The sequence below is a fragment of the Numenius arquata genome, chromosome 6, assembly GCF_964106895.1.
Source record: "Numenius arquata chromosome 6, bNumArq3.hap1.1, whole genome shotgun sequence".
NCBI classification, from domain to species: domain Eukaryota; kingdom Metazoa; phylum Chordata; class Aves; order Charadriiformes; family Scolopacidae; genus Numenius; species Numenius arquata.
Genome location: NC_133581.1, coordinates 1288354 through 1306013, shown reverse-complemented (window position 1 = coordinate 1306013; position 17660 = coordinate 1288354). Strand labels below are relative to the sequence as shown.

The 17660-nt window shown below is 48.7% G+C and overlaps 1 protein-coding gene across 1 annotated transcript in view; it reads right to left on the bottom strand.

The window, feature by feature from the left end:
* EPS8L2 (EPS8 signaling adaptor L2) overlaps nt 1-17660 on the bottom strand; it is a 44770-nt gene that overhangs the window by 2312 nt on the left and 24798 nt on the right. The window contains exons 4-16 of the mRNA XM_074148647.1: nt 17381-17530; nt 17153-17232; nt 16889-17028; nt 14660-14739; nt 13644-13770; nt 13223-13311; nt 11326-11400; nt 10118-10266; nt 9838-9964; nt 9334-9449; nt 5674-5785; nt 4404-4511; nt 3190-3331 (exon numbers count right to left, since the gene is read on the bottom strand). Of these exons, the coding sequence (XP_074004748.1) occupies nt 3190-3331; nt 4404-4511; nt 5674-5785; nt 9334-9449; nt 9838-9964; nt 10118-10266; nt 11326-11400; nt 13223-13311; nt 13644-13770; nt 14660-14739; nt 16889-17028; nt 17153-17232; nt 17381-17530 (1495 nt within the window). The remainder of the gene's footprint in view (nt 1-3189; nt 3332-4403; nt 4512-5673; nt 5786-9333; nt 9450-9837; nt 9965-10117; nt 10267-11325; nt 11401-13222; nt 13312-13643; nt 13771-14659; nt 14740-16888; nt 17029-17152; nt 17233-17380; nt 17531-17660) is intronic.

The following is a 17660-nucleotide window of genomic DNA, read 5'->3' as shown; positions in this document are numbered from 1 at the left end:
ACACAATAACAGCCAAATGCTTGCTGTCCACACAGCGATGGCTGGACCTAAAAAGCCGCTTAAGGGTTTCTCGCAGCGTGACTGTCCCCTTGGTACAAGCAACTGCGTCTCTGAGAGTCTGGCCTCATTGCTTCATCAGCGTCCATTAGGCTAATTGGGGAGTCAAAACAACTGCTGCTGTTCCTGGGAGAAAGGAAACCTCTGGTTCTGCTGTTGACCAGCATCAATACAGCTGTTTAATTTCTATAGGGAAGTGTATTCTCTGCCATGGTACGTACCAGCAGCCCAGCCATCTCATTTAACAAGCACACACTCCCCAGTCCCCGTTTAACCCAGTAGAGACTGGTCTGGGGTGGAAGAGGAGAGCTCACATCTCCAGAGGGATTTGCTTTTGGCCAACAGGAGCTAGGCTACCCGTCAGTCTGCCTGGAGCATTCGTGGTCAAAAGCATTTCTTGGGGAAAAAAGGGGGTCATATTTGGCAAAATAATAGGAGAGCACTTAGATAAGAACACATTCCTTTTGTGTGACTGGTGCCTACGGAGGGGGGGGTCACTGGTAAGGACCTCTATTTTCACCTATTTCAGGTACAAATTTATATTGGGATGGATCTTGTTTCTATGTTGCTAACCTATTCTGTTCATCACACCTCATTCAAAGGACATAAAACCCTGCAACACCAACCAGCAGGAGTCTGCTGAAGGGTGTAAAACCTGATCTGGCCGTGTCTTTGCTCCCACCTCTGCTAAGTGGTGACAAGGGACAGGTCCCTTTTCCTTGATGTCTGCTGTTGCTGTTGTGTTTTTCCTTTAGTTTGTCATCTTCCTGTTTTTGAGTTACTTAGTTCCCTTCAGGCTATTGAAATAAGGAAATTGCCCAGCAAACTTAGCAGCAGGGAGGGATGAAAACCCCCAAGCGCATGAGACGGCAGAGGTCAGGGAGGCCTGACCGTTTCTGAGACGAGGTTCCCGTTTTTCTGTGCCTCTGTGTTGCCCTTTATTTTCTTCCCATTGCCCCTTCGCTGTCGCCTGATGTGGGAGGCCAATTCTGTGAGTACCTACAATTTGAGTCCTGGTTTTGAGCTGTAGCCCCTCTCCCTCTGCCTTTCAGCCCTTTCTGCTACTTCTAGTAAGTGATTTGCTGATTCAAGCCCTCGGAGCTCCAGCTTTTGCTGTGCAGCTAAATGGAAGCGGCTAAAAGGAAGCACGAACCGGGGGTGAGCAGCTCACTCACAAAACTCCACTGACACGTCCTCTAGTATCACTTTTTCCATGAAACTCCTGAAGACTGCGGAGAACAACTCAGTGTTATTAATAGATACGTGTCCATGATGGTCGTACTACAGGCCTTCAGCCTTCTGGGGAAGAGAAGACTGAGGGGGGATCTGATCAACACCTATAAATGTTTAAAGGGTGGGTGTCAAGAAGATAGGGCCAGTCTTTTTCCAGTGGTGCCCAGTGACAGGACAAGAAGTAATGGGCACAAACTTGACCATAAGAAGTTCCATCTAAACATGAGGAGGAACTTCTTCCCTTTGAGGGTGGCAGAGCCCTGGAAGAGGTTGCCCAGAGAGGTGGTGGAGTCTCCTTCTCTGGAGACATTCCAAACCCTCCTGGACACGTTCCTGTGGGACCTGGTCTAGGAGGACCTGCTTTGGCAAGGGGTTGGACTAGACGATCTCCAGAGGTCCCTTCCAGCCCCATAGCATTCTGTGACTTTCCATTGTCCCTAAAGGGCTCCTACTCCTTGGAGTCTCCAGTAGCCAAACAGGGGGTGAACCTTGGCTGTGGTCTTGGGGACACAACTTGTTACAGGCATATGCGGGGTGTGATAAGGGGGTGAGGTCTTTCTCATGCTCTGTGACCCCGTGTATCATGCACAGGGCGAGGGAGCGATGTGAATCTCATGTTTGGCAGATCTGCTGACTGGGATTTCTCTGACACCATGGGGAGAAGGAGGCCTGGTGGGCACTGCCTGGGTGGCAGGAGACAAGGGCAAAGGAAGCGAGAGAAAGGGATTGATCTGAACGTGGGTGGTTGCTCAGACCCACTTAAACGTGTTGGTGGGGAAAGGAAACTCTCTCCTTGGGAGGAGGAGGAAGGTCAAGGAGATGAGGAGGGACTCTTTATGAGGGCTTGTAGCAATAGGATGAGGGGTAATGGTTTTAAACTGGTTTTAAACTTTGGGCTCAGTTCAGCTTCCTGCCCACAACTCCATTCAAAATATCCAGGCTGCTGCCAAAAAACACCCCAACCAAGCCCTCTCCTTCCCTACTCCACCAGTGTCCATCGCACACGGTCCCAAAGGGGTGACTCGTCACCCAAACTGGGCACTGCTCTCACTGATGTCCATAGGGGTGGGCGCTGAGTTACACCCAGCGTGGACCTGACATCTCCTACAGTGGAGCCCCTCTGCTGGGAGGACAGGCTGGGAGGGTTGGGGGGCTTCAGCCTGGAGAAGAGAAGGCTCCAGGGAGACCTTGGAGCCCCTTCCAGTCCCTAAAGGAGCTCCAGGAAAGCTGGGGAGGGACTCTGGATCAGGGAGGGGAGCCATAGGAGGAGGGGGAAGGGTTTGACACTGACAGAGGGGAGATTGAGATGAGATGTGGGGAAGAACTTCTTTGCTGTGAGGGTGGTGAGAGCCTGGCCCAGGTTGCCCAGAGAAGCTGTGGCTGAGGCCAGGAACAACCTGGTCTGGTGGGAGGTGTCCCTGCCCAGGGCAGGGGGTTGGAACTGGGTGGTCTTTAATGTCCCTTCTCACCCAAACCATTCTATGAATCTACAAGCTGGAAGGAGGGTTAAGGTGATCGCCTTTTTGCCCTGCTTGTCCCAGGCTGCCTGAGAGCTCCTCGGAGCTGCCCTGTTGACTGTTGTACTATCTGGAATCTCCTCTAGATCTCCTCCAAAGCCACCACTGGTCTAGTGCTTATCGCTACAAGGTGGAGTCACTCCTCGTACAGAGCCTTTTGAGGGGGAACACGCTTGGGCAGGTCTGGTTACGTGCACACACCGACCAAAAACAGTGGTTAGACCATTCCGGTAACAGGAAAGAAAGAAAGAAAACCTCACAGAAGCCTCTCAGTCAAGTCCTGAGATGCAAAGCCGCGGCGCCGAGCTCTCTGGCTGCCCGAGGCTGCTGTGTGTGGTGCAGAAGGTGGGCGGACGTGGGGAGCACGGGGTGGGACACCTACGTTCTTTGGCATCCTGGGGAGAGTTCCGCGATAACATCTCGCTTCCCCATTTATCCCCAGCGTAGCTGGCAGGGAGCTTGTGAGTTGGGCTGGATGGTCCGTATCCCCTGGGGCTCAGGTCTCCTTTGTACCTCTGGTTAGACTAGGTGATAAGAAAGAGAGGAAAAAAAAAAAAAAAAGTGTATAAGGATTATTTTGCCATTTTTCATTTTCTTAAACTTTTTGCCTCCCACCCACAATGGCAAATTGAGGGACAAATTTGCTGATCTGGGGCTGCTCAGCTGAGGCTGGTGAGCCCTCAGGTGGAGCTGCACGGAAGAAGTTCTTTTCTGGGGTCTCAAGAGAACGAGCAGAACCCCAACCAAAGGCCAGAGGTGCCGTGAAGGCGTTTACACCCCTGGAAAACGTGTCACACCACGCAGAGAGGAGGGGTGTTTCACGCTTGCTTACTGCTGCCGTGGGTCACCGCTCTCACCCGCGTGAGGCCCTTTAGCCTTTTTTACTACGCAGAAATTCCTGCTTATAGGGCTTCCTTGGGGATGGAGGGTGAGGGAAGCAAGAGGATTTTTATATGAAAACAACCAGAAATCCCATTTGAAGCTGCTCTGGTAACTGGATGTTAAGGGGGATCACTGCCAAGCGCCTGGAGCAGTCTGGAAAGAGGTTTTTTCCACATTTTGATTAAACTAACAGGGTTTTTATCCAGGGGCCTGCTGGGGCACCTTATGCTTTGCCCAAGCTGTGAAATACCGAAGTGGGGAAGCAGTTCCGCGCTTCCTCGGGGCGTTGAAAGCTCTCCAGCTCCACATTTTCTGCAACGCAAGGTGCTTGAGAGCAATATTCACTTCATACTCCCCGAGATGGTATTTCCATCTGCCCCCGCTCTTGTTCCTGCTGCTGAACTGAACCGCGTGAGGGACCTCTCTGTCTTTAATTTAACCCCCAACAAAAATCTCAGCGTTTTCCTGGCAAAATTTGCCTTTTATGGCTGCGTTAGCTCTTTCAGCCTGTTCCTGGCACGGTCCTGAAAGCGGCAGGGTTTCTCAGCAGCGGAGATGATAAACCGCAGCCCGAGTTTGTCTGCTTGGGAGGCTTCATCCCGACTTGTGCGCAGCATCCTAACAAATCCGGGGAGCTCTAGCAACAAGACTATTCTCAGAGGCTGGTTGTGCCCCGCAGCCGGCTACCGGTTAAATAGCAGACTATAGACAGACCTGTTCGAGCTCTTCCAGTTTCACCACATCCAGGATGTTATAAGGGACGTAACCAGCCTGCCCGCTCCGGTTGAGCAGCTTCCACCACTGCTTATTATCCTCCAACACCTGAGAGAGATGGTGGGGGGGGGGGAAATAAATTTGCTAGTGAGAAGATCGGATTTCTGGTGAGTGGAAATAAAGCACACAGTAATGGGAAGTTGTCAGAATAACACCACCGAGGCCAGGAGCTGACAAACAGATCTATCGTGCTCATTTACAATTCAGGACTGAAGCCTTTCCTGAAAAGCATCGGAATTTATCCTACTGATGAGCAGGAGAGCATCTCGAGGGGGGGAAACAGCGCTGGGGTGCTGAAGAACTCATAGTTCCTACTTAATTTGTCTGTTTCTCCATATTTTTTTAATTTTTTTTTTTTCCAGTGATTGAGTTTGTGTGGTCTTTGTGCAATTAAAAAAGTAATAAATCAGGAGCGCCTCCTGCCAAAGGTGCCGGAGTGTTATCGTACAACTCGACCGCGTCACATCACGACACACACCGTAATCACATCGTGCCCACGACGTGGCAAGAAGATCGCCTGGTGCTGAGATACCTCCCATTGCTCCTTCACAGAATCACAGAATCTTTATGGTTGGAAGGGACCTTTGAGATCATCGAGTCCAACCACCAAAACAGGCTTGTTCAACAGGCTTGGTTTTACCCAGAACTGGGATTTTTTTAATTTAGTTTGAGGTTTGTTTTTTTTAAGTAATCTTCCCAGAATGGATGAGTTTTGCTGGCAAGACCCACACGTTTTTCTCATTTTAGCTACTTTTTTTGAAGAGAAGTCTTTTTCTGGAGTCAGAGACCTGTTACAGTCAGTGCATGGACCAAGTTGTGTCCTTTCTCCAGCTGCCAACAGCGTTGTGCTAGAGAAAGGTTATGAAAAAAGATGTTTTCATAGAAAATAATTCCCTCGGCAGGGGTGGGTGAGTGGTAATAATGACCATAAGACCCAGCAAGTGGGTGAGCAGTGGGCTCCAGTGACTTGTTTTCCTTCCTCCTCATTGCTAATTAAGATGTGACTGATGAGTTTCAGCTGAGCAGATGACCCCATGCATTACAGCCCGCTCCGGCTCACACATCAAGCTTTAGATTTGAGCAAAGCTTCGCGTTACTGCTCAGAAAACACCAAACAAAAATGAGCTGGCACTTGGTGGCACCTCGGGATCTCTCCCGTTCCCGGGAAGGGGAGCAGGGCCCACCTTTTCCCCCAAGCATGGTCACCCACCTCCAGGATTTCGTCCTTAAGCACTGAGAGTTCGTTGGCATTTCGCGCGGTGAAATCGTAGCGGATTTTGGCATATCTCTTGGGCAGAGCCATTCCCTGTGCCTCAAAATTCCTGCAGGAAAAAAAAAAAAAAATAAAAAATGGAGTTTTAATGGAGGCTCGTTCAATAATTAGGGACCTCCTGTGAAAAATAGGTGTGAAACCCTCATGTCCTGATAAGTGGAAACAACTGCCCTGTATGGCAGAGCAGGGGAGAAACAAGAACCAGCAACCAGTGCTGGGGGAAAAGGCTGTGGAAAAATGAGTGTAGGTACAAGTGAGTGGAAACCTGGGGGGTTTCATCAGGCAACGACTGCTGAGCTGCCGAAATGGAAATCTGCGGGCTCTCAGGAAAAGTGAGTTTGAGTGTTTCTATTCTAATATATGTTTTGGAGGGAAAGGGAATGCGTTTAAGTATTTTGCTTGGGAATTTCTGAATATATGGCTTTCAATGTTGAACTGGCTTTTCGGTGTGAGACGAAGCAATTAAGGTAGATCGTCAAAAATGGAAAATTGTGAAAAAGTGGAATGAAAGAAAGATTCCCTTTGACCAAACTGAAATGATTTATTTTTTCATAATTTTTTTTTTGCCTGGCGTAGGAGAATTTTGCAGATCTCATCTTTTTCTTCTCCAGTTAAGATGGGTATAGCGTTATCTATTTTTTTTTAAACTCCAAAAATGTTTGCAGTGTGGAAAAACTGTCCTGCCTTGTTGTGTAGGGGCAGGGAGGAACTATTTTAATGCACCTTCTATGGATCTTTCTGCTTATGACTTGCAACCTGCCCAGCTACACGGTGGGGAAGGCTTCCAGGAGCTGTATTCACAGTGGGGACATCAGCGGGGGTCAGGTTCTCCTCCAGTTCATGCCCAGTTCTGTGTAACTCGGTGAAGCCAGAGCTTCCAGCCACTATGGTTTTTAGCCCCATGTTTTTATGTTGCCGAGTTCTTGGGTTTGGTCAGTGATTTTAAATGTGTGATCTGTGGAAACTCGACTCTTTGTGGGCATTTGTGGACGTCTGGGCTTCTGAGGCATCTGTAAAACTTGACTTTGAAAAGCGAGTTCGTTATGTTTAGTTGCAGTGCATTTTGCCGTCTTCGTTAGATGGCTTTTGGTGGCCTGAGAAATAAAACCACAGTGGTTCAGTGGTTTCGACCTGTCGTACCTATGGCTGTAGTGTTGACTTTAGTTGGCTTGATTTGGGACAACTCTTGGTCTAGTTGCAGCCATGTGCAATATATAAGTTTTATATTATATATTTATATATGTTACATAATATATATTAAAAAATATAAATCTGTAGTGGGGGAAAGCTCAGAGCAGACTCTCAGACAGATTGAATCCACCAGCCCAGAAAGGGAGTGGTGGCCTTACCCGGCAGTGCCCTGAAGGCAGGGAGTGGGGGGAAAGCCAAGTTAGGTAGAAATTACTTCTTTTCTAGCATTCCAGAAGGTAAATGAGTCATGAGGGAAGAGATGAGGGCTGGAGGAGTTCGAAGCTAATGTGTACTTTCCATGCACCTGGATTTTACACAAGTGACCTTTGCTGATAATTGTAATATTGCTTGGGGGGCTTTCGTGATGCTTCTCTGCAGCCCAAAGCCCTGGTGTAAATAACAAAACTGACTCATGAGTGTTTGTGTTAATAAAGCCTCTCTTGGTTAGAAAACTAGGTCGAACTACTCTGAAAAAAGCATGGAAATGTGTCTGTCCTGGGACTGTGATCTTGGCAAACATCTGGGCAGGCTTGGCCGAGGTCTGCTCTGGACTGAGGAAGGCGGCTGAAGCACATTCTCTATTTTAGCATCTGCTTCGGTGCCGTTAACGTCGACGGTTTGTTTATTTTTTTCTTAAATGTTATCCATAAGGCAAACTTCCTGTTGACAGACTGAGAGGTGGGTAAAAAGGTACAACCCCTATCCCAGGAGAAAAGAGATCCTGGTCTACCCTTCCCTGAGCTCATGCTCTAGTTAGACGGGGTGGTCTTTCAGGGAAACGGTCACCTGGGTAAAAAGGCACACTCTTAATTTGTATTCCAGAACTCAATACTATTATTTATAGTTTGCCTGTGCTGAGACTAACGGGTGAAAATATTTTCTTACGTGTGATATCTACCGGTCACTAAAGATGGACTTAAATGTTCTCGTGTAAAAGAAGTTCTCCTTATTTTTCACAACTTCGCTGAGAAAAATGGAATCGGAGAAGAGAATTTGTTATTGTAATTCTTTCCCTACTCAACACCGCGTCTGTACCATCTTATGCCTCCCACCAGGACCTTTGATGGGGTGAATGGGAAGAATAAGTTATTTTGCTGATATAACTGATATTAAGGTATTTTGCTGTGAATTTGAACCTTTTCGTAGTAGTAGTAGAGCTATTACCTCTAATAGTAGAGCTATTTTAGATTAGAACATAAAACCATGAAAAACCAGTCTGGCTTGAAGGGTTTTTTTCCCCAGTCCAGAATTGGCTCCAGCAAAGTGAATGGTTTAGTGCTTTGCTGGGTCTGGACTTCCAGTCTTTAAAGATTTAAAGTTGATAACTTGATGTCAAATCACTGCAAAGCTGAGTATGGCAGAGAATTCATTTGCGATTTGGGGAGAGTTTGTTGAAACTCGGAGATCTCAGGGAAAATTTCAAAGGCGTAAGCCCATGTAAAGAAGCAAGGAGGTGAAAAGCCTCCAAACTCTGAACTTTACTTTCATAAAGATTTTATAGCACTGAGTAACTGGTGATAGAAAACTAGCAGCGGGGCAGAGCGGTTGGTTAAACCGTGAAAGAGCCATCTTTCCCTTGGCGAAAAGCCTGAGGCAAAGGGGTGGCTGGTTCTGGGTCGGGAACTGAACTTTCCAAGACTCCTGAAGAAAGGGGAGGTTTTTCCCCCCCATTTTCTGGATTTATCTCATTAAGAAGAGTTGTGTGAAATCAGCGCCCTGTCTGCTTCCCAATGGAGAGATGGGCCAGACCAGAAACACCATCCTCCTTTTATTCAGCCTTTAATAAATGCTTTTTCCCTTTGGTTGTGCCTAAAAGCCGAAGGAGGAGCTGCTGCCTCCAGAGAAGCAAAGCGTCGCTGCCTCAGTTGAAGAGTTTTCGTGCAGCGCTGCCAAGCTCAGGCTGCTCTTTCCCAGCGTTTTTCCCAGCATTTTTCAGCAGCAGAAAGCTCGCGTGTCCTCATGCCTTAGTTTATATTCCTCCTCTAAGGTCATTTCCATGCCGGCTGTTGGGGTTTTAGAACGAATGGAGAGATGCTAACTTCTCTAAACATATGGAGAACAGAAGTGCAGCGCAGCATCTCTGGCACACGGTCCTCAATATCACCTTGGTGGGCTGATGTTCTGGAACAAGACCTACTGAGTGACTCTATTTTCATCTCTTGTGGTGGAAAACACCTGTAACCCCTTTCCTTGTAGACCTGCTGGTGATTAAAAAGCAGCCAGTGTTTACATGAATAATCCCTCCTCTGATCTTTGAGTTCCCTTGATCTCGTTAACGAGCCTGAATTAATAATGGCAGGGAGTTATCTACCAGGATGCCAAAACATGAGGTGTCGCGGTGGGTGTTTCTCGGGTGACAAGGTGGGAGTTGAGGCGCCGTTGGCCTGGGTGGTGCCGATACGTTACCTATTTACATGCTGAGTTACGTTCTGTTTGAAGGCATCCACAGCTTGTGTCTGGTCGGCAGCCTGGCCACGCTTGAGCGAGGAGTTACGGTAGGGATATCCATTGGCTGAGGAGAGCTGGAAAGGTAAAAACGAAGTCGGTGTTATCAGGAAAGTGGAAGAAAGCTGTATCGGAGAAAAGGAGAGTGAGTGGTAGATGAATCATGGCCTGGGAGCTTCTGGTCACGATGAGGTGGACACCAAAGAAATGTTCTTCAGGCAAACCAGTATCTATGGGGCTCTGTTATGGTATAGCGTCCTATTTCCTGTTGATCAGGAGGTGAGGCTGATTATTGATGCCCCTTTTCTGGCCTTATTTCTTTCTGTATTTAACTGGAGTGACCAGATCCAACCGAGTCTGGAGCCGACTACTTGTTACACATCACCACAAACTCCACAGACCCATCTCTCGGTCTGGAAAAGGGGGAGGGAGAGGGAAAAGGAGAGAGGATGAGCCAGGACTAACCTCTTCTTGCAAATGTCCAATGTCGATCTCCCAGGGAGCTCCACGGAGGATTTCCACGGGTGGTTCCCAGCCATTGCGGAATTTGGGGATGTAGGTGGGGATATTTGCTTCTCGGGGCCATTCAGCTCTAGGATACAAAATGGGAAATACGAGGTGAGACTCACAAGGAACATGTCTCTGAAAGCATTAGGGCATCCTTGACCTTCTGATATGGGTATAAAACCAAGCCTCCTGCCTGCCTTTCTGGGGGAACCTGGTGGGACGGCAGCTCTGTCCTCACCTGGATCTGGTCCATGTCTCTCCCAGCGAGTCCCAGAGGTTTATCTCTTTCGGTGTGAGGTGTCCTCGGAGGAAATCTGTGGCGTCTTTAGAAAGGAGTGGGCTGATAACAGACCTGGCGAGCTCAGGGCCACCGCAGCTATTGACGATCTGGAGTACACACAAACGCACACGAATATGAAGGATTTTGCAGGAAATGTTCAAAATCTCAAAGCAGCACAAGCACACAACGGAACAGAAATCAAAGACGGAAAATCAGTGGCTCTGATCGTTTGAGGTCTGTATGCCTGTCCCCTCCAGAGGAGACCAATGCACCCTCTGTGCTGACCGCCTCTAAAACCAGGCTAATTCACCTTAAACTTGCACTTCCAAAGTTCTCCTCGGTGCCTTCATATGCAGGGCTGAGGTTTCACAACACAGATCAACTCAATTAATGGCTTCCTACCATTTAAAAGGGATGCTGCGTTCCCTCAGCATCCCATTATTATCCTTGCACTGCACCCGTAGTACTCGATTGGCAGATTTTATTAAGAAAAAGCAAATAGACAAGGAAGGGATTTAGTTCCTAAGCTCTCCAAGGTGTAAAATGAAAGGCAGAGGGCAAGCCTTCATGCCAAGGGATGGCCTGACTCCCGCTGGCAGCAGCTAATCCTTAGAGCGGCTCAGTTGTCTCAAGAAACATCAGCCTAAATCTTTGAGGAAGCTAGGACGGTTCAGAGGAACACGGGAATTGTGCTGGAGGCAAAGCAAGGTCTGAGCTAAAAATTAGCCCTCGTTGGAGTCAGGATACATCGCAAGCTGGCTCTTTAAAAAATGGAAAATCACTTGGTGTTTCTGTGTCCTTTCTGGCTTCTTTGTCAAGTTGGGATTTGTGTTTCCTATTTTCAGCACAAATATTGAGCCGTGTTTGCCTGCAGGGGAGATGAGGCAGATTCCCGATGGGAACCACGCCTGGCTTGCACTTCGGTTCATAGAATCTTTCTTCATGGAGTGGAAAGATTCATATTTGCCAGGATTTGTGTATTTACTGCAAACTGGAAACGGGATCAGAGGCCAGAAGCACTGGCCTTGTTGCTTCTAGGCTTTACCGAGAGAGCCGCAGCCAGCTGTGAGCCGCCGTCCAACTCGGAATAACCTGCTGCCTCTATGCGAGAAACAACATTACAAATAAACAGCGAGTTCCCAGGGAAACCTGGGAATAAGACTTACCAGCTCCAGCGGCCCGAATAGGAAATGCACCAACTCTGAAGCGCTGGGGTTCTGGATGTGCTTTCTCAGCTTGGCCTGAAAAGAGAGAGGAAAACCCACTTTAACCCTAACCTGATTTTTTTTTTTTTTTTTTTTTTTTTCCTGCTCTTTTCTGTCACGTGGAGGGATGGCTGCTGACTGAGAGTTGCTGGAGTTAAAGTTTCCTTACTTTTCAGGTTGCGTTATTAAGCAGTGCACCTGGAATCGGGGAAGAAGAGTAAGTGATTGGGGAGTAGGAATCATTCCGTTTTAGATCACTTTTAATTTGTGCCCGTTCCTAAGGGTGTTGAGTTTCAGGACTGTTAAAATCCGTCCCTTTTGAAGCTCTTTTAGGCAGAAGCAGAAAACTTTGGCTTATTCTGAAAGTCTTAGAGGAAGGGCCAGGACTGTTGCTTCTGACTCTCTTGCAGAGCTGAAAATCCCTCTGGTTCCCATGAATAACAACAGAGCAAGTGTTTTGCAGGGTCCCTTGGCGAATTGCTGACAAGGACAAATCCCCATCAAGGTCTTTCCTGCAGCACCTGGGGCTACCCTGGCCGCTGAAATGCTCAGTATTCGGAGTGGACTGGGGTGGGATGGAAAGGCAAACGCTTCGGGTCACTTTGCTGTAAAAATTGCATTTAATTAAGAGCAATCAGCGAAGTGGTGAGCAACCGCTTCAGTCACTGCTTCCTTTCAGCTCTTTCACGTGTCCCGTGCCACCGGCATCGCTGCGACGGAAAACACGCTCCCTCCTCCCTCCCCAAATGCAAAGCATTTTAAACGATGGCGATCAAACATTAGTGTGGAGTGGAAAGCGTGAAATAACTGGTGGCAACAGGGTGACTGAAGGAAATGGCACTTCAGAAGGACTTTGCAGCCACGTGGCACGTGACAGCAGTTCTGCCCCTGAGCAGGCAAAACCGTGCACGTAATTGGCTTCTAAAAGACAAGGCTGGAGCTTGGTGTCCCGCATTCCAGTCGTTTACAATCTCTGTGCTTTCCTTGCTAATGACCTCCCAGGAGGGATCCTGTCAGGCTGTGTTTGCTGGGCACGTTCGGTCAGAACCCACAGAATCTCCTTCTGGCTCCGTACCCTCCTGCTCTCACAGAGGTCAATAAGCGACCGGCAGCACTGGGGACATCTCTGTGCTCCTGCTTTTTGTCCCCTGCTTAAGACAACAGCTCTTCCAGGGGGGAAAGAGGAGCTGGGAAGGTCAGGGTAATGTTATTGTTAACCAGAGACTTCCCACAGCTGCTCTGTAGGCAGAATTGGATGACAACAATTTAATTTTTTTTTTTTTTTTTTTAATATTTGCAGTCCTCCCTCCCAAAGTTTTATACTTTGTAGGGATAACAAGGACTAGAGCTCTCGGGAAAACTACCCAGGCTTCTAAAGGCCACAAGCAGAAGCGAGTATCTGGAGTGGGGATGTCTCTAGAAGCCTTTGTGCTGCTGTCAGGGAGTCCCTGGCTCTCTAAGCTCTCAGCTTCGCAAATGCTTCAACTCAGGACTGTGTCTGGAAGGAGATGCAGGAGTTCTGGGGCTGTTCGGTCCCCTCCTGGGCTTTATGCTTCTTGTTTCAGTTCAACAACTTGGCCCGAGAAACCTGCACGAGCCTGACACAATGTTTGTTCTGGATTCTGAAGAACCGGGAGTTCACACCTTTGTCCCTTGATGGTGTTTTCAGTTCAAATTTCGCTTTAAATGCTTTTTAGTGTGATATATGGGGAAAAGCCCTGTCACTGCGTGGGATCACAGAATCCTAGAATGGTTTGGGTTGGAAGGGACATCAAAGCTCATCTCGTTCCAACCCCCTGCCCTGGGCAGGGACACCTCGCACCAGACCAGGTAAATGAAAATGCCCTCTGTGTCTCACCAAGAGGTTAAAAGCCAGTTTGGTTTTCTGGAAACAGTCGACAAACTCGGCCTCGCTTGGGGGTCTTGCTCGAAGAGTCAGCATGCCCTCTGTTAGGAGAAGGTGGAGAGAAAGACACTTTAGAGCATCCCTTTTCAGGAAAGTTTCATCGTGCTAACATGCAGGAGACACGGCAGTAATGGGTGTTGAGGGTAGAACTACTGAAAATCAAGGGTTCAAGAAAAGCCCAAAGTCTTTCTCTGCTTTGAAAGCTTCACGAGGCTCTTTGTGCTCTAGAAGAGGTTCCCAAAGACCAGCAGCACTTTCCAAACTGGTCTCACTGCTGTTGGGTCCAACCTGGCCTTGCTGGGGTGTAAGCTGAGGTGTCCTCCCACCCTTCGTCCATGCCCCTGTGTCCCCCGTTCTCGCTGCTACACGGTACCTGCTGGCCCTTTCTTCTTGTTCTTCTTCCCTTTCTTCCTTTGGTTGAGCTGTTTGAACGCCTCTGCAGCCTTCTGAAGCCTGGCGACAAACACCTCGATGTCGTCCAGGGTGCAGTTCAGGATTTGCTGTGGGGACAAAGCTTGCAAATCATCATTGCAACACATAATCAGGGTACTATAAGAAACTCCAAACCTCATCACTCTCTACAACTACTTGAAAGGACACTGTAGAGAGGTCGGTGCTGGTCTCTTGGCACAGGTAATTAATGACAGAACAAGAGGGAATGGCTTCAAGCTCCAGCAGGGTAGGTTTAGACTGAACTTTAGGAAAGAATTTTTCACAGAACGAGTGGTCAGACACTGGAACAGGCTGCCCAGGGAGGGGGTTGAGTCACCATCCCTGGATGTGTTTAAGAGCCGTTTAGATGTGGTGTTGGGGGACATGGTGTAGGGGAGAACTTTGTAGAGTAGGGTAGATGGTTGGACTCGATGATCCCAAGGATCTCTTCCAACCTGGATGATTCTATGATTTTATGATTCTATGACAGAAATGCCACAAACCGCAGTGAGAGAGAGAGCCCAAACTGGGCACAGCTGGGAAGCCCCAGTCCCAGAGCTGGCTTAATTTCCTGGAAGAACAGACAGGAATGGGGAATCCAGGCATGAAATGGAGCTGAATTCATCACTTTCCAAACACAAAGCCGTGCCTGGTCGTGTGCGGTATTTATCAATGTGACAAGTGACCCCTAATAATGGACCTATGGAAAAGAACCCCGAGAGGGGACTGGGGGCTGGGGAGGAGCAGATCTTCTGAAACCGGCAGGGCTATCTCAGGTCGAAGGAGGTTGTGACTGACCCAGTGATGAAGCTTTGCTTTTGTTCCCCTTTATGAAGGGTAAATACCAGTTTAACACGATTGGACTATGGATAAAACATCTGCTCATGGAGGAACCTCACTTCCTTCCTCTCTTCTCCCTCTCCTGCCTACGGACTCTGCATTGTTATTATTACCAACCGTTTCTTTTTCAATCTTCTGTGCTAAGACGGCCCGGGACTCTTCGTGGTCGTGAGAGCTGGAGCCTCGTCGCTCATAGTCTGCAAACAAGGGAGGGAGGGAAAAATATCTTTACTATCAGAGGTTGAAAATAAGTTCCATTAAATGCAGGGACCCGTGGGATGGTAACTCCCAGCGTGGTTGTTTATTCCGGGTTAGGAGAGCACCTCGGGAGATCACAAGGAGCGGGAGGTGATCAAAGTTGCTGATTAAATCTTTCAAGGTGTCAATACGCTGCCTGTTTTCAAATACAAGGGGTGAATGAAGGGTGAAGAGCAGCCGGGTGCCAGCTCCGGGCAGAGACCTGCAAGCCCTGGGCTGCAGATGCTCTGAGTCACCAGCTCCTTCGCCTTTGATCCATATGAGCTGATTTACACCCGCGGAGGAGCCAAAGAGCCACCACGGGCATTGCAGAGCCCTCCACATGTATGTAAAGTGCCATCTGAGTGACTCCCACCCTCCTCCTAACCCCCAGGTCGCTGCAGGAGCCCTCCTTCTCCCAGAGGTACCAGTTTAACTGAAGAGTGGTTGAGAAAGTTGCATTCGCTTCCCACTCTCATTTCTTCTATCGCTTGCTAGAAAGCAGCGTGCCAGGAATTCTGCATGACTGATGTTTAGGCAGGGCCATGCACAAATCAGCATTTTTGGGCAGCCTCGTGTGCAGTCTCTCAAGTGTTTTTAATGGGTATTAAAAAAAAAATAAAAATAATAATCCTCCTGCGATAAAACCCCAACAACACGGGCACCTCCCAGCTTCCAGAAGATGGACCCTCAGAGAGGGGGTGATATTTTAGCATCAGAAATTGCTGGGTGGCCTCTTGTGGAAAAGGATGGCACGTCAGCTGGGTGAAATGGGGTTTGGAAGGGCTGGCACAGCGGGATTTATTAAGTGGGAGAACCGGGGAGGCAGTTTTGGCAAAAGAACCGTGAAAAATGTGCGTCACCTTGAAGTGCTAAAACGAGGTGATTAGTTTTGACGGGTTTTGTAGAAAAAAGCAATAAGGCGTGTTTCAAAAGAGAAGGGATCTCGGCAAACACGCATCGTTCGAGGCTGCCTCCTGTCACCTGCTTTCGTGCCAGGCTCCGTGTCCTCAGAGCCTGAAATCCCATCTGGGTAAATGCCCAGCTCCGCTGATGTAAGCACCGGGCTTAAAGCTTTATCCAGGGAAGGGCAGAGCTAAAGGTGGCCGTTTCATTAAAAACTGCTGTGCGTCAGAACAGAGATGTTTATACGTGGTCCAGCTCTGAAATATGGATCTTATTTTCATCGCGCAAAACCGGACCTGGAATAGGTTCTCCCTTCAGGAGGCCAGAGCAGCCGCTCGGCTTCAGATCCCACCTGGGAAATGAGTGTTTGGAGTTTCTTGTAGTACCCTGATTATGTGTTTTCCTCCAACCTAGCAATTCATCCCAAGAGAAGGTGGTACAATAGGCGGTGATAAGAAAAGCTTACAGTTTGCACATCGCTTTAATCAATTTGAGCTTTTGTCAGAGAAAGAGCTTATTTCTGTTACTTCTTTCTCCAAAAAGAAATACAAGTTGTGTGTGTGTTTTGTGTTGTGGTTTTTTTTCTTTTTCAAGCCATCTCAAACGGGCTGAAGTCAGGATGGTTTGGGAAGAAGATTTGAGATTAGCACATGAGAGAGATGAGCTCAGACCTGCATTTCCACGCTCAGCTCTAGGAGAGTTCATGCAAACCACGCGATTTCTGAGGGTGAAATCTTGGCTCCTGTGAAGTCAGTGGAGCCAGGAATTCGCCTTTTTCACCGGGTCTGTCTTGTCTATACGTTTTAAGATTGCTGGTGCCTGATCCAAACTTCATGTGATTGCTCAGTTTTACCAGGGGCTTTCACGTCTTTTGGGAATTTTGGTATCCCCCAAATACAGGTGATGTTACAAGGAGTTTCTGGGAGCTTTGATTTATTGAGCTGCCATTGAGAAGATGCCTATCGCTGGCCCGGTGGGTAGAAATGTTTGCTGCTGCCCAATTTTTAAGCATTTATAAAGCACAGCCAGAGATGCAGCAAATTGTTGTGCCTTTGGTGTGTGTCTGTGTTTCGTTATAACACTGAAAAACCCCTGGGCTTCCCTGTGCTCTAGGGAACGACCACAGGTCATCACAGGAGGGTTGGCCGTCTGGGCTGACGAGTCCCCCGTCCCCAGGCCGGACTTGCTGAGTGTTCCCAGTACCTGGATCGTGCTGGGAAGGGGGTGCCACCCGGTTCTTGTTCATCCCTGAGCCTCGCATGTCGTGCTGGATCGGGATGGGAGCCGGCCCTTGGGGTGGTGGGAGGATGGATTGTCTCTGCCTGATCTTTTCTTGGTTTGCTCTGCAAGGGAAACAGCGCGGAACAACCCCGTCAGTGGCTGCTGGTCCTGTTTCGGAGACTGGTGTGTGAATGCACCATTATAAATTTAATTTTTTAACTCCCGGCTGTGCCCTGCGGTACTTACTTGAGTGTCTGCGGCCGTATCTTCTTCCCATGCTTGTGGTCTGCCAGGGCACTTTCTATGTCCTCGTGAACCATCTCCGCCTCAAAGATAAAACAGCGAATGTTTTTAAGGGCTTCGCTTTGGAAAGGATTAAGGGCTGTTTAAGTGGGCAGAGGAAGAAGGGGCTGGCGGGCAGCGAGGGGCATATTTTGTCCTCCGTTTCACACCAGCAAGGAGGGCTCTGCTCACCTCCACCTCGTCGCAGTTGAAGAAGTGGATGTCGGGTTTGTGCTGCTCCGAATCCTGACACACCAGGAGGAGGATGGAGGAATAGCGCATCTGATTCAGCACCGTTTGGCAGTGCTGGACCGTCGGCAGGGGAAAGTCCTCCAGCTCCTCCTGGAAGAGAAAGAGGAAGGTGTCAGGCCACGGGGAACCATTGAACTGACGGGGAATGGTCCTGTCTGTGAACTCCTGGGATCCCCGTTTGAGGAGAGAGACCTGGCAGAGCTTGTGCTTTGCTGGGCTC